We start from the raw sequence: 16,656 nt of genomic DNA, 5'->3' as shown, positions 1-16,656 counted from the left end.
GTTAACTTGCCGAAGCTGTCATTCGACACAGATTTCTGCCCAAACTGTATGTGTGGGGCAATCATGTTGCAAAGCAATGTTTTCTTGTGTATTATAATCATAATTGTCTCAATATTTTCAACTCCGGCTAGAGCATCATTGAGAGATGTTACTTCAGAGGCTTTTGGACCTAATTTTAAGGGTGTCACTGCTGCGTTTGGGGATTTCAATGCCGATAAAAACATTGATATTTTTGTGATAACAGATGGAGGTAGGCCACAGTTGTTATAATATAAACGACTATCTAAAACTAGGCTAAGGATAGACATATCTGAGCTATTGACTGGGATTTGTGGGTTGATGACATTTGCTGTTGATATTTTGATGTTTCACGGTCTCCATCCTTTTGTGAAATAGTAGCTGGTCACAGACTTCAAGATCAAGGGTGACGGGCAATGTGTTTTCAGGGTAGTCAGATAAAAGTACATTATAATCAATTATGTTGTACTGTATTGTGTCATATATTTATTTATTTAAATGTAGTTTACTTACAACTTATATGTAGTGTATTACTATTTTGATTACGTTAATTCCCCAACTTGAACTGGAAGCTTTCAAATGCTAATCAAAAATGAAGAAATGTCAGGTGATTCAAATTTGAGCATTTTTCAAGATTTGACAAGGCCATGCATATGGTACGGCCGATAATAGTTTGACCCTGGCGACATTGGTGTTTTACGAATGTCAAAATCACAATCTTAAAATCATAATGTTGAAAAGGAATGATTTTTATAGAAAGAGACTGATGTTTTTCCAATTTATTACTGATATTGTGAATGAAGTAATGTATACACAAAATTTTTAAACAATTTCATTTTGTTGGAACTTAACCAGGATATATTATCTGTAAAAAAAGTTATATTTCTTATTTCAGGAACCAGTGTCCAAGTTTTACTTACATCTATGGAAAATGAGCCATTTAAAAGTGTCACTTTGTTGAAAAACAGCAGCAGCATTGGAATTATCAGCAATGTAGTTCCTGCTGACTTTGATGGAGATACTCAAATGGATTTGTTGGTCACTCGTAAAGTCGACACATCCACAAAATACAGTGTTAAAGTTCAAATTTACTGGGGTATGCTGACCACAGACAGTCTAGGTAATGTAAATGGTTAATGGGTGTCTTTTAGTTATAATGAGAATGTTACTATAATAGACCTAGTTGATTATTATACTTTACATGGTACATTTACATGTATAACCTAGCTGAGTTAGAGATATCATTTCTGACACATTACATTTTTAATTTGTCTTGAAATAAATTTTCATATAAGCTTGTGGAATTTGGGACTTTGTAAAGAGATAAACTATTATTTTGATAGATATATTTTGGCATTTGATAATTTCATATATTAGATAAATCATTTTTATATGTCAAATTGGCAGATATTAGTTAATGTTGAAGTCCTTAACAAGGTTTTGGGATATTTGCTGATTTGCCACAGAAATTGCATTGTGGTTTTTTCTTGATGAACGTGGTTGAATTTCTTGTTTTCCAGACAGTACTTAAATTTAAACAAGAAGGTAGATTCATTTCCACACCATGAAGATTGAATCATTATTATATATATGTAGCAGTGCTTTATGAACAAATTGGAATTAAACAATGAATTTATTCTTTGTACATTGATTACAGAGTCAGATCCATTGACATTATCAGAAACCTTTGATGACCAGCCCCTATTATTGGAGTAAGTATAAATGTTAATTGTATGTTTGTGTTAATCACCTCAGAGTTACATAACTTTGTAGCTAAACAGCAGCTGTAAGTTCCATGTTTCAGCTTGGTTGTTTCAGAATTCCATTTTAGATGATTTCTACAATGTTTTAAGTGTTTTAATAGGCTTATATTTTAATTGATTTTGAGTAAAAGTGAGAAAGGATTTTCTTAATTATGTGTATAACATTTACACTCCCCATTACTATCAACCTTGATTGATTCTGTATATTTCTTAACCATTTAAATGTGTTGCCACACATACAAGACCCTCAGTAAATTTTGATCCCAATAACACTTGTTTATGTTCAGGTAAGGTTGATATTGTATCCTTTTCTGATACTTGTACTTAGCCACCCTGCATGCCATAGGTATCAAGCTGGAGAGTGAAGGAACCCACAACCCACCCAACAAAATGAACAATGTTGGCTCTATTACTTAAAGTCCTTTTTTATGTATATGTATTATCTGTATGAAAAGTTTATGTAGTTATAATTTTGGTAACAAATTCAAGTTTTTGAGATAACATGCTTTATGTTAATGACTTTTTCAGTGCAAATGGTGATCTCATACCTGATCTTCTTGGTGAGCAGGATGGAAATGCCTATTATTGGATATTCAAGTAAGTACTTATACATCTACCTATTCGTAATATCTTATTTGGCATTGATTTTATTATCTTTACAATGTATCTTATTATTGGATTCCTGCTGGTTTGAGGTCATAGTTTTGGGGTTTAGTCATTAGAATGAAATGTAGAATAAAAATCGAAGGTCCAGAGCTTTGAAAATTTAATTTCATGAAAACCTCTGATGATCATACATTTGTAAATATACTGTTTGTTTTATGCCTAAAATTGGATATGAAGCTTGTGATAATTTAAAGTTCAAAGTCAAGAGGAAAAGTCTATCAGGGCTATTTCACTGTATATATAATTTAAACTGTAACAGAATTTTAATCCATTGATATAATTTACGTGATAATCGTTTTGTTAGAATGACACATTGTATATGTTAAAAGTAGGTAGATTTCTTGAGGATTTGTTGCTGATTGGTAAATATGATATTTTCATATTGTTATAGTCAGGGAGACAGAGGAAACATCACCAAGCAGGCTGTCATTACTCCATCAGTAAAACTGAATCTCACGAAGCCTCAGTCCAGTGGTTTTGTGGACGTAGATGGTGACCTTACAGCAGGTAAAAATGTGCAATTAAACATCTTTATATGTTACATTTGACCCAATATTCCTGTACACTATTTCAGTGACACCTGACTCAGTATTCCTATACACTATTTCTGTGACACATGACCCTGTACTCCTTTACACCATTTCTGTGACACCTGACTCAGTATTCTTCTACAATATTTCTGTGACACATGACTCTGTATTCCTATACACTATTTCTGTGACACATGACCATGTATTCCTTTACAGCATTTCTGTGACACCTGACTCAGTATTCTTCCACACTATTTCTGTGACACAACTCCTGTGATACATGACTCTGTATTCCTCTACACTATTTCTGTGACACATGACTGTATTCCTATGCACTATTTCTGTGACACATGACTGTATTCCTATACACTATTTCTGTGACACATGACTCTGTATTCCTCTACACTATTTCTGTGACATATGACTCAGTATTCCTATACACTATTTCTGTGACACATGACCCTGTACTCCTTTACACCATTTCTTTGACACTGACACATGACCCTGTATTCCTTTACAGCATTTCTGTGACACCTGACTCAGTATTCTTCCACACTATTTCTGTGACACAACTCCTGTGATACATGACTCTGTATTCCTCCACACTATTTCTGTGACACATGACTGTATTCCTATGCACTATTTCTGTGACACATGACTGTATTCCTATACACTATTTCTGTGACACATGACTCTGTATTCCTCTACACTATTTCTGTGACACATGACTGTATTGATATGCACTATTTCTGTGACACATGACTGTATTCCTATGCACTATTTCTGTGACACATGACTCTGTATTCCTCTACACTATTTCTGTGACACATGACTCTGTATTCCTCTACACTATTTCTGTGACACATGACTGTATTGATATGCACTATTTCTGTGACACATGACTGTATTCCTATGCACTATTTCTGTGACACATGACTCTGTATTCCTCTACACTATTTCTGTGACACATGACTGTATTCCTATGCACTATTTCTGTGACACATGACTCTGTATTCCTCTACACTATTTCTGTGACACATGACTGTATTCCTTTACACCAGTCCTGTGACACATGACTCTGTATTCCTATACACTATTTCTGTGACACATGACTCCGTATTCTTCTACACTATTTTTGTGACACATGACTCAGTATTCCTTTACACTATTTCTGTGACAATTGACCAAGTATTTCTACTACATTAGTAATCAACAAATGATTCTGGATTTCTTATCTATGAAACTTCTATTTTTATAATCCTGTTGACATTTTCTGCAACAGATACTTTTCATCAAACACTGATTTCACTTTTTCTGGGTAACTAGCACAATTATTTTTTCTAAGTAGTTAAAATGTGTTTTATCAGGTGTGAAATACAGGCCCCATGAACCTGTTTTATGTCTATATATTTCATTTAATGTGACATATGGGAATATTGCAAGTCATATTTCCAGATGATCACACTTATATACACTTATATTTCAATTAAAGATGATGCATATCCACAGATGGTACATACAGTAGCATATATGTAGGTATTAGGTATATAAATTGTTTACTATCAAAACACAATAAGTAACACTCTGCTGTTGTATGATTTTGTGTAAATTCTATGCTTGAGGTACTGTCCATTTAGCAGTGTATCGTTCTTACTTGTCATTTTTGTATTGACAGATATAAGTTTGGTGACTGACAAAGGAATTGAACAGTGGAATAATGTGGTGAGTTAAACAGATATATTGGGTAAGATTCCATGTTGAAGAAGCTGGCAGTTGCTCCTTGTAGTTCAATGGTTCATTCAATGGAGAGGACATTTGTTTGTCTGTGTAACGTAGGACAAGCGTCGGATTTAGGTGTTCAGAATTGAAAGCAAGAACGCATAGCAATTGTACTAGAAAATATTTACATTTTTTTTAATACAAATGCCATTAAAATAAAGGCATTGTCACGTGGCGGTCCATTTTACACTATCAAATATTCTAACAATATAACGCATATGGCGTCCACAGGCTGCCATACTTTTTTATACTGGCGTCAATTTCCAACCTAGTTTTCCCTGTTTATGGACATTTATGCAAAACATTACCATTTACGTTCTTCTATATACTGCATTTGACATATAATAATCACTACAATATATCTTCCGAAAAACTAGACATGGCAATACTAATATATCAACATACACGTTTACAACTCCTAATCAATCGCTATGCTTGATTGGACAGCACGCAAAGATATATATATATATAAGCTAGAAATACATTTAGCCGGAAAATAAGACATGTAAAGAACCAAATTAGTGAAATGAAAGATATGTAACAATATTAGTTACTCACCACAGTCTTAATCCATGTTAACCGATAACTCGTCTATAGGTAAAAACTACACAACCATTACTCATGGCATACCTTACCTGTCATTCCACACGTGTACTTCCGCCCTAGCCCTTACTAACATTCGTGCCATACAACTTACAAACATACAATCATACAGTCAGCTAATAAAGAAAATGTTTGAAATGTTCATATCCTACCTTGAGTGTTCAATCAAATGCAGCATAAAAATATAATAGATACAGGAAGTGTGGGTTTTGATGTAGAGAACCAGTAAAATAGAGTATATTACAACTTCATGCTGATTTTTAGATGATCGCAGATAAGTTCAACATTTTCAGACTTTGGGCATAACAAGATAATTATTTGTATTATTGCTTATGAAATATTATGTTTGTAGCATGGTGCATTCCACACAGATCACCCTGTTTTTGCATACCCCTCTGAGATGAAGGATGGCACCCGAGGTCAGGCAACATATGTGGATGTTGGTAGGTTGATGTATTAGATCAACAAAGTTTTCTTTGATATGTAATTTATTTGAAGCTAAATATGATAATGTAGCAGGTGTAGATTCTAAAGGATTTGTTTAGATTATTTTAAAATTCATATTATGTTCAGTGCTGAGTAATTAATCAGAACTGAGAAGTTACTTACAACTTTGTACAGTCAGACATTTTATGCATATCTTGCAATACAATTAATACAAGATACCCTTACATTGTCATCATCTGTCCGTGTGGCATCAACGTGTTCAGAATTTAAACATCCATTATTTTGACACCCATTTCAGGTTTCATTTTTGATAATGTACTGTGTTCAGTTTAACACAAAAACTTATTCAGAAAGTGTGGGAGGAAATTCATTGTTACCTCTGTTTTATGTACATAAATCTCATAATTTAGGATAAGATTTTTTTGTCCAGCAGTCTGCAAAGCCTCATACATATCTTTATCTTCAGGTCAAAATGTCTCTGTTTCTGTTAACGTTTGATATGATTAGAAATCATTATCTATGTGAAAACTTTACATATAGCTGAAGTAAGGCAGAAGTCACATTAAGTAAAGGCTTTAAATGAAATACTTGAAGACTAGGTTTGAAGCAAAAACCCACTCTTCAAATCTGCCCTAAATCTAAAAGAGACTGTCAAACCATCAGCAGCCATGATTAATCAGTCAAAGATGGAGATAGAATGACAAGTCATAAGGAAATTGGTGAAAAAAATGTCATTGATTGTATTGGTAGATGCAGACAGCAAGGTGGATGTACTGATGCCAAGTTGTGATGGAGATGTTTGTGACATCTGGGTCCTCTCAAAGCTTGAAGTAAGTTTCACAGATCAACCTTTGCATCTTGAATGATGTTCACATGTGATGTGATGCTTAGATTTCAGATCATGCAATAGTAGAATTGATAGTGCATTATATACAGAAGCTTTATCACTTATTGTAGTGCATTATATACAAAAGCTTTATCACTTATTGTACAGCTGTCAGAGAGAGAGTAGACCAATACTTGATGGAGATAACAGACTTTGTATACTATTCTCTTTTGCATATATTAAAATTTTTTTGGGATGCATGTGATATATTTGAATTAATTCCATGTTACAGGAAGATGTAAGAGACATTCAGAAATTAATATTTTCTTTTGCACCTATTGCAGTGGCATAAACTTGGTGTCAACTTTAACTCGGGTAGCGACACCATGTGGAGATTTGTGACTCCTGAAAAGAACCCTTCAGGGATGGAACAGCTTCCTGTCACATTGAGATCTGGGGATTTTGACTTGGATGGCTTCCCAGATCTACTGGCTGTACTCCAACACACCAAGACTGATGGGTAATATATACGTTTAGAGTGGTAGTTATAGAAAATATTCACTCAAGCATGTAGTGTGGTCCACCATGCAAGAATTTGTACAATCTCATCACTGGAAAATCACTTCTTTTCTCTCAACAAACTCAGTACTTTGTATCACTTAATGTCAACTTACAGACCGTTAATGTAGAGAGTTCATATATATCTGTATATGTACTCAATACCTAGGCCTGACCTGGTCTGTCCATTTCTGTATGGTTACATCACACCTCAGTGAGAGTTGAATGCATGATCATCAAGCACCTCTGACTGTGCATGCATTTCAAAGATAATTGTAGGTGTACATTGTAGCCTTACTTCCTTATACACCACAATTCCATGTTCTGTTATTTACAGCTAAGGATTAGAGCAGGCACTATTCCAAGACCTGATAATAGATGGACTGGTGATACATGTATATACTGATAAATGTATCATTTAATGTAATATTATAAACAGTTGTAGGGAAATCTACATTTATTTGACAAATTACCTTGATGATATATACTTGAGTAAACACCTGTTTGATCTTGTAATTGTAGGCTTTATTCATGAACTGAATAGATATTGAAAAATTATTAACACTAGAAGGGTTGTCATAACTTGAAACTGCTTAGAATAGTTTAATAAGGACAACTTTCGTTAATCATATAATATTCCAAACTTTTGGAGTTTTGTATACCATCCTGATATTATGAGTTACTGAAGGTTGTAAACCCCTGTTACAATTTTACAGAGAGTTGTTACAGAGGGCGTACATTCTGCTGAATGTTGGATGTAGTGGAACAGGGTGTGAAAACTTCCCCAGGACGTACAAAGTATCATGGACTACTAACCTACATAGTCATTCCCACAGAGCTGTACTCGCCACATTCTTTGATTACCAGGAAAATGTAAGCTTCAAACAAAAAAATGATGTACACTTGAGTTGTTTGTCAACTTGACAGTGTATTGCATGTTCATCATTCACCAGAAAATCTAGGGTTAAGCTATTATATCTGTTCATGGTTATTATTATATTTTTTCTGTCAGGGTATTTTGGACTTATGATAATGACTCACTGTATTTTATCTGTCAAGGTATTTTGGATGTTTGATAATGATTATATTTTATCTGTCAGGGTATTTGGGACATATAATGACTCGCTGTATTTTATCTGTCAAGGTATTTTGGATGTTTGATAATGTCTATATTTTATCTGTCAGGATAATTTTGACCTAACATTAATTTCATCTTTCAGGGTATCATGGATGTCATGGTGACAACTTACACTAGTAGTAATCAGTATCAGATTCATATGATGCAGCACACGTTTGAACAAGACGCCTGCTTTATGAAAGTCATGGGTAAGTATGTTGCCTCAAGAGAAATCCAATTAGATAACAGTTGTAAGTCCTGATGGGTTTTCTGGTCATCACCACTTCTGTATAGATTAGTTCTTGATGGTATTTCTGACTTAATTTGATACTAATAAGGTGAGAATGGGCAGGTATAAGCTAAAGGGCCCAAGACCTTAAACCATAATGTAGTACACTAGGATCCAAAACTAGTCAGTAAAACATCAGATTAGGTCACCAAAAGTTTCTAATCTACAACTATAGTCAGTAAAACGTCAGATAAGGTCACCAAATGTCTTTAATCTACAACTATAGTCAGTAAAACGTCAGATTAGGTCAACAAATGTCTTTAATCTACAACTATAGTCAGTAAAACGTCAGATTAGGTCACCAAATGTCTTTAATCTACAACTATAGTCAGTAAAACGTCAGATTAGGTCACCAAAAATTTTAATCCACAACTATAGTCAGTAAAACGTCAGATTAGGTCACCAAAAATTTTAATCCACAACTATAGTCAGTAAAACGTCAGATTAGGTCAACAAATGTCTTTAATCTACAACTATAGTCAGTAAAACATCAGATTAGGTCACCAAAAATTTTAATCTACAACTATAGTCAGTAAAACGTCAGATTAGGTCACCAAAAATTTTAATCCACAACTATAGTCAGTAAAACGTCAGATTAGGTCACCAAAAATTTTAATCCATAACTATAGTCAGTAAAACGTCAGATTAGGTCACCAAAAATTTTAATCCACAACTATAGTCAGTAAAACGTCAGATTAGGTCACCAAAAGTTTTTAATCTACAACTATAGTCAGTAAAACGTCAGATTAGGTCACCAAAAATTTTAATCTACAACTATAGTCAGTAAAACGTCAGATTAGGTCACCAAAAATTTTAATCCACAACTATAGTCAGTAAAACGTCAGATTAGGTCAACAAATGTCTTTAATCTACAACTTTAGTCAGTAAAACATTAAATTAGGTCACCAAAATTCTTTAATCCATAACTATGGTTAGTAAAACATTAAATCAGGTCACCAAATGTCTTTGATCAATGTTTTCTGTTGTTGTTTATCTTTGTTGATGTTGATTTTTACGTTTCCAGTGACCAGTGGGGTTTGTTCAGATAACTGTCCAGCTCACAGAAAGGTATAGTTGAATTTGTGAATTTATGATAAATATGTTTTACATTTCACTGATTAAATGTTAGAAAGAATGTAACTTCATTAGTGAAAGGTCTCCACAGGGTGAAGAATACAAGGTTGAGGGAATATAACTTATCTGTACTAGGAAGGTAACTGCAATACTATATAACAAAGTTAAATGTTAAAGTACTTACCAGGTTCAGTTTTTATGAAGTGTTTAGCTTATTCATTGTTGTAGTTGTATTATTTACCAGTGTAAATGCTGAAGTAATCAATAGGTTAAATGTTGAATTATTTATCAGGTTAAAGTTAAGTATTTGTCAGGTTTACTGTCTTAGTATTGACCAGGTTAAGCATTTACCAGGTTAAAAGTTAATGATGTATTTACCTGGTTTAATGTTAAATTATTTGTTTCTTGTTGAAGTATTAACCAAGTTAAGTGTTGTTTTATATACCAGGTTAGATGTTGATGTAGTTAACCAGGTTAAGCATTGAACTATTTACCAAATTAAATGTATTTTTTGTTTCTTTTGTCTTCCATCAGCTGTATTAAGGTTAAGCTAATGTTCTTACCATTTACATAATAAAACACAGCTGACAAAAGTACAGAAACAAGTGTTAGAAATCCAGATATCAATGGCTGCCATTCTTTGTAGCACATTGATATCCTAACCTCATTACTAATACCTATTGTACATTTCTTTAGATTAAGGTTTCCTGTTTTTCAGCCATATGGAATCAACCAGCCAGGTCCAGTAGCTAAGTTTTCTACTTTGGACACTAATGGAGACCCTCAGGTTGGCGCTGGTGGGTATTTTATTTCCTAGATGCAGGCTTGGAAATTTGTCATTTAAATTTTACATGACTACACATCCACAGTATAATTAGTAGACTGATTTAATTGAAATATTTTTGTTGTTAATTTTCCAGAATACACAATCTCCACAAACAATATAAAAATGTAGCTCAAAGTTCATAACAGAATTCCACTCAATAACAAACATTGTAGTGTCAGCATCACTCCATATGAGTTAGATCAGTTGAATTAAACACTGACTGTTTAAGCCAATCAGACTTTACAAGTTTATTTTAACATCAAACCCACCATGTGACTAGTGTTACCAGGTCAACTTAACACACTGTTTATTACGATGATGCTAGGTCAAGTTAACACACTGTTTATTACGATGATGCTAGGTCAAGTTAACACACTGTTTATTACGATGATGCTAGGTCAAGTTAACACACTGTTTATGACATTATTTCTAGGTTAAGTGTATGTACTGTTTCAGAGAGTGTTGTAAGGTCAAGGTGACCCTTTCTTCATGCATTGTTACAAGGTCAAATTAATACTGTTTATGACAATGTTGCTGGATTAAGTTAATAGAATTTTAAAAGCTGTTGAAAGTTCAAGTCCATGCACTATTAAAAATTTGTTGGCATTTTGTGTTAACAGCCACCCAGTTGACGCAGTCAGCATACTTTTCTCTGCAGCAGCCTTATATTGTGTTTGGACTTGGACAGACACCAAACTTTGTAGACAAGTTATATGTTGGGATCCCACATCCTAATGGCACGGTAAGTTTTGCCAATTGTTACTACTTCAAAACAAGGAGGGCTGTATATTTAATGAATAGAGCATTAGAATACATGATCTCAAATGATCTGAGGTTTGTCCCAGTAGAGTTAAACTTTCCTTTCCCATAGCCAATTGTGTTCAGAAGGAAACTGAGAAATGCACTTTTATGGTTGTGGCCTTGGGCAAAACACTTCACCCTAATCATCCTTATTGCACTGGATGGCATGTGATGGACCTCTCATATGTTGTTCAGTGAGGTAGCCATTGATTGCTAAACAAGGAGATGCTGGTTGTTCATGAGGCAATAACCAAACTCCAAAACAGTAGTTCCCACTATTAGGACAAGTAAGTCCTGAGGTATTTTTCCGACATACAGGGTTAAACTTGAATGGTGCTTAATTCAGAATGATATATGTGGCTTTGCAATGAAATGGCAATGAATTATTTTGCTAGTTGCCTGTATTTGTGTCAACCAAGGCTTGAAGTTTTTTATCCCAAATTAGGAAGGTTTTATTTTTCAGTTCAGTGTATGAAGACTCGATTTTACACATCCTGCTGTGTAGATAACTGTATATTTATCATTGTATACTGTCTCTTTACAGGACGTCAGGACAAGGAGCTGGTCGTCTGTCATACCAAACTCTCAGCTTGTCGTCATACCCTACCCTCACGATGAACCATCCAGGTATGACTGGGGAGAATATCACAGATATGTTATTAAGTTTGGAATTGATTGATAATCATGTTCACTTCAGCTTTTAGTATCAAAATTTTTTTGTTTGTTTTATAAGGTCACCAGACACAAAATCTAACGTGCATTCCCTTATGTTCATATGTTGTCTTTTGTAAAACAATGTTGTTATTCATTTTACAAATGACATTATTTTCTTTCTCTGTGGTAAAGTGAATGGATTTTCCACAAACTTGTCAACTATCTTCCTTTAAATATCATTATGTTCAGAATTAATACCTAACAAGTAGTCAAACCCTTGGGATGAGGATGGGAAAATAGGTCACCTTTAGTAAGAAAAAATCCTAAGGCATGTTTAAATTTATACGTTTAAGGTCAGGATGAAAAGTATACTCCAGAAGAGACCTGAGTATTCTCTTACCCAAGACAAGTAAATCCACGCTTTTTACCAGTGTAGGATTTCCTTGTCTGATTTACAAAACTCTGTCTCTGAATTTCTTGAAACTATCATAATCATTAGCTAGTAGTGATGCTCAAAATCTACCGAGGACAAGACTCCAATCAAGAGCTGAGGTCATGAAGGTTGAGTCCAAAACATATTTCAAATTTCACTTGAGAAACTTTCAGATTTTATAGGAATATACATTAAAAGGTATCAAACTCTGTGACAAACATCGTCTTGTGGTGAGGATCAGGATCTGTATCCTAGAAGAGGCTTGCTTTAATTGTGTTTGTAGGGCGTCATAAGTTTTTACTGATTTTAAGAAACACGTTTTCACTTCTTCTATTTTTGGTGAAAGTCAGAACAACCCAGTTTGAAGTGAAAATAATCTTGCTGCTTCTTTAGTAAAACTTTCTTCTTCCTTTCAGCTGATTGAGTTGTTATGTCCTAGAAACTTGGAAACTGTTAACTGCTTTAAAATAGTTGTATCCGTGTTTCCGCTGTTTCCTTTTCTCTGTTAGAAGAAAGGACCCTTTTTTTATATTTCATTATGATTTGTAAATCAGATCAAATAAATACATAAATAGTACCTACAAAGTTTATTTTACATTATGGATAAAGTTAAAACACAATACATGAACCAACCAACCAAAAGAAGATCAGTTTGTATTTATAATTGTACTTTTGTTGTCACAGCTGGACAAACAAGCTTTTTGTCACTCCCAGCAAGCTTGTACTGTTGACTGGTGCTGCCCTCTTAGGGACATGTGGTTTTCTGGCCGCGATTGTTGGGATTCTACACTGGAGAGAGAAGGTAATGATAGTTTTGCAAGGCTTATGTTTATGAAACTCTTTTGTATCTGTAATGACACTTTGTACACACACACTCTCAAGAGAGGACTGGGGTACCCTACTTAACATCTCTGTAAACACACTCCATTTCAAGATTATTGAAAAGTGTAATTAGGATACATTATTTGATGAAACCTTGCTTCAATACTTTCTTCTTCCAGTCTTAAGTATAATTAGTATTTCATTTTACCCAGTAGACATGAATATCGTTAATTTGAATATTTTAGATGGCAATATTTGTGAGTCAACAGTCACTAAACATTGGCTATGTTTTTTGGTTTCCTCACGGCAGGGTAGAATAGAAGTACTTACAACACAATCAGTAGAAGATCAGAGTGTGACTACACAGTCACCTTCATCAGACAAATGACCAGTATGAATCAACCAACTTACCATCTCGTACACTAAGTACGTCAGTGCTAGTACGCTCCACACTGGTCATTTGTGTGACGAAGGTGACTGTGTAGTCATCGAAACTTCACACTCTAATCTTCTACTGGTTGTGTTATTAGAACTAATATTCTATTAACATTACCAACCTGAAGGAAATGAAAAAAAAAACATACATTTGTTTAGACTCCAGTACGTATGAACTTTTGTCTTCATGATTTGACCTTTGACCATTTGTCAAGAATTATTATTACAGTAAAGAATACACTACTTGGCTACTAACTCTGGTCAGATGTACCTGTTAAGATCTGTTCAGGCATCCGATCAGATGTTGTATACCAATAGTGAGGATTTAAGTAAAAGTTTTTACAGCTTGTCTTACTATACAAAGACCGAATCACTTGCGAATTTCAGATCAGCACTAGAACCAGATAGTGCATTGAACCAGATAGTACATTAGCTCAGGGATTTTTTCTTGTTCTCTCATAGAGAACTTTACATTTTTTCCCAGTGTTATGTTTGCCATAACAGCCATATACAATGTATACATTAGGCAGTCATAGTCTCACTGCAACATTTTACTGAATAAAAAACAATTGCCTGGTATTTCAGTGCTATGAAAATCTCTCAGTATGACAAGGTTTACTTAATTTATAATTGTTACTTTGAATATACCTTGGTATTCCAGGTTGAAGATAAAAAAGAAAAACTACAAGATGCCCACAAGTTCCACTTTGATGCTATGTAAACCACACAAGGAAATCCTAACAGTCCTTCATTCTGTCAGTTCTACCATGTTGAGGTGAAGGGTTTCACATGGATGCCCTGGATTGTCTGTTTTACTGTTGAGGTAGACGAGATTCAACATCTACAACAGTGCATTTATCTGGAATTTTAGAGTCCAGCAAAGAAACAGTTTGAAATGGATCCTTTCTGAAATCTCATTATTAGTATAACCTGACTGTCTTGCTTATCTCTTTACACTATCCACAGTAATCAAGGGGCTTTAAGTGCTAACTTTTTCCGTCCATATCAATAATGATTTACATTCAGTTTCTTCTGTGTTCATCATACCAACCTCATATGTTTATTTACAAAATACAGATTCGTATAGTTGTCATTCTCTGCTGAATGGTTTTAATTTGAATTCCAATATTGCCCCATAAATATGTTTTTAGTATTTTTTTTTCTTCTTTAAGGGAGCTTTTCCTGATCTGGAACACAAAATCCCTGATTAATGAGTGCAATAAGTTTTCAAGGGACTGATTTGAAAAATTGAAGTCTGAATTGTGCTTTTCTAATGTAGGTGTCCATCACTTGGTTAAGGATTTCGGTGGGGGAAGGCGGTCACTCCAATACAATGGTATCTGTAGGATATTCACGGATAAGTTTACAGGATGGGGGAGGGATATAACTGTTCTTTTAAATGTGTCGATGGTTGTGTAACCTTAATTAGGCTTTTGTATAAACATGTTGGAGTGGGATGAAGTATTATATAGAAATATAAAGGCTATGCACGTAGGTAATTTTAAGCAGGTGTTTTATATCATCTGTACAAATATGATGAAGTAATTTATTAACAAATATAGAGAAAATGTGTTCATATTGATAATAGATGACATCTGTTGTCTTTCAAGAAATGTAACAAATATTTTGCCTGCCTTCAGATTGTTTTCTGTTTTATAGTGAGCTGTGAAAACATTCCTCTTCTGCTGTGATAGGTCTTTATACTGTGTATGATCAGTATTTTGTGATTGTACATGTATTGTGTGGTAGTTATAAGGTGGAAGTAGTCTGTAAATTCAGGTACAAAGTTCTGTGAAGTTTCGTTGTATAGCAGTGAAAAAGTCTACAGTGGTGAGTGACCTACCATGTTATATGGTATTCAAAATTGCAAAACTGACACAGATACATATGAATTTTAATGTCTGGTATTCAAAATGACAAATGTGTGTAGTCATATGTGAAGTACAAGACTGTAAGGATGTATGGCTGTCAAGATATCAGAGTTGAATGTAAATTCAAGTACATTATTCTGTGAAGTTTAAATGAATGACTATACAGTTGTTAGAATTGTGAAGTCAGAATGAGAGAGTCTTGAGTGAAGTGCATTGTGAATGCATTTTAGATGTATGGTAGTCAAAATGTGAGTCATGTCGGAAGATTTAATGTGTGATATACAGTTTGTATGGGATTAACTTCAGGTTACATTTTACTTTGTCATTTGATGACAAGCATCATTTTCTTAGATGATAACTAGTATTTGAATGTAAAAAAAAAACTCATTCAGACAATAATTATCAGATGTATTTTACAGATTTCCTTCAATTTGGAATGAACTGATGACAAATTTCAGAGAACAAAAATGCTCAGTGTATGAATATGTAGTGAAGAACTTTCTTAGAGTTGAAAGTTTCAGTGACTGGGGCCACAGCTTGTGTAGTTCACGAGGACTTTATGACATGAAATGTGAACATGTCTGTAGAAGTTTGGTCGGACAGTCAAATTAGCTATTTTATTTTCAAGCTACAAAGGTAGCAGTATGAAAATATTGTAAAAAAGAAATGAAATTTGAATAACATGTATGATGATAATGATTTAGTATTCTTGAAAGGTAAAAACTTAATTTACTGTTTAAACCAAAAAAATCACTGAAATTGTTTATTCATTAACAACATACAGGTGTATAAGTAATCAGTGTTAAGGTGTTTGTCTAAACATACCATATGGAAGAAAATGTAATTGATTTAATATAGCAAGTGAACACATGGGAGAGAGCAGAAAAAGTTGTGGTGCTTGTTGGGTAGATAATTTCGTCAGTGTTTTTCCTTGTTATGTCCTGTCTACTCTCATTTTTATGTGTATGTATGTATATTTATTGCATAAAATCTGTATGCTTTTGTTAAGTTTTTACACAGCCATTTTATTTGTGTATCCATGGTTATATGTATGTACAGGTGGGTGCTTTGAAAAAGGAAAACTTATTTAATAATAAATGACACTTGTAATGATGAGCAATAAAATATTTATTTGATCAAAATG

General features: G+C 33.9%; 1 protein-coding gene across 1 annotated transcript; it reads left to right on the top strand.

Moving 5' to 3' along the window:
* Positions 1 to 63: 63 nt before the first annotated feature.
* LOC132554244 (T-cell immunomodulatory protein-like) lies at positions 64 to 16,654 on the top strand. The gene is made up of 17 exons (XM_060218550.1): positions 64 to 250; positions 914 to 1,138; positions 1,676 to 1,730; positions 2,310 to 2,378; positions 2,839 to 2,954; positions 4,653 to 4,699; positions 5,712 to 5,802; positions 6,557 to 6,636; positions 6,977 to 7,152; positions 7,907 to 8,063; positions 8,411 to 8,516; positions 9,621 to 9,664; positions 10,389 to 10,467; positions 11,117 to 11,238; positions 11,842 to 11,924; positions 13,069 to 13,186; positions 14,303 to 16,654. The coding sequence occupies exons 1-17, from the start codon at positions 64 to 66 to the stop codon at positions 14,360 to 14,362; spliced, it is 1,815 nt and encodes a 604-aa protein (XP_060074533.1). The 3' UTR covers positions 14,363 to 16,654.
* Positions 16,655 to 16,656: the final 2 nt, after the last annotated feature.

The sequence above is a fragment of the Ylistrum balloti genome, unplaced genomic scaffold (genome assembly GCF_031769215.1).
Source record: "Ylistrum balloti isolate Yb309-2 unplaced genomic scaffold, AGI_CSIRO_Ybal_v1 Utg370388, whole genome shotgun sequence".
NCBI classification, from domain to species: Eukaryota; Metazoa; Mollusca; class Bivalvia; order Pectinida; family Pectinidae; genus Ylistrum; species Ylistrum balloti.
Note: the sequence above shows the minus strand (reverse complement) of the source record. Positions and strands in the feature narration are given on the sequence as shown.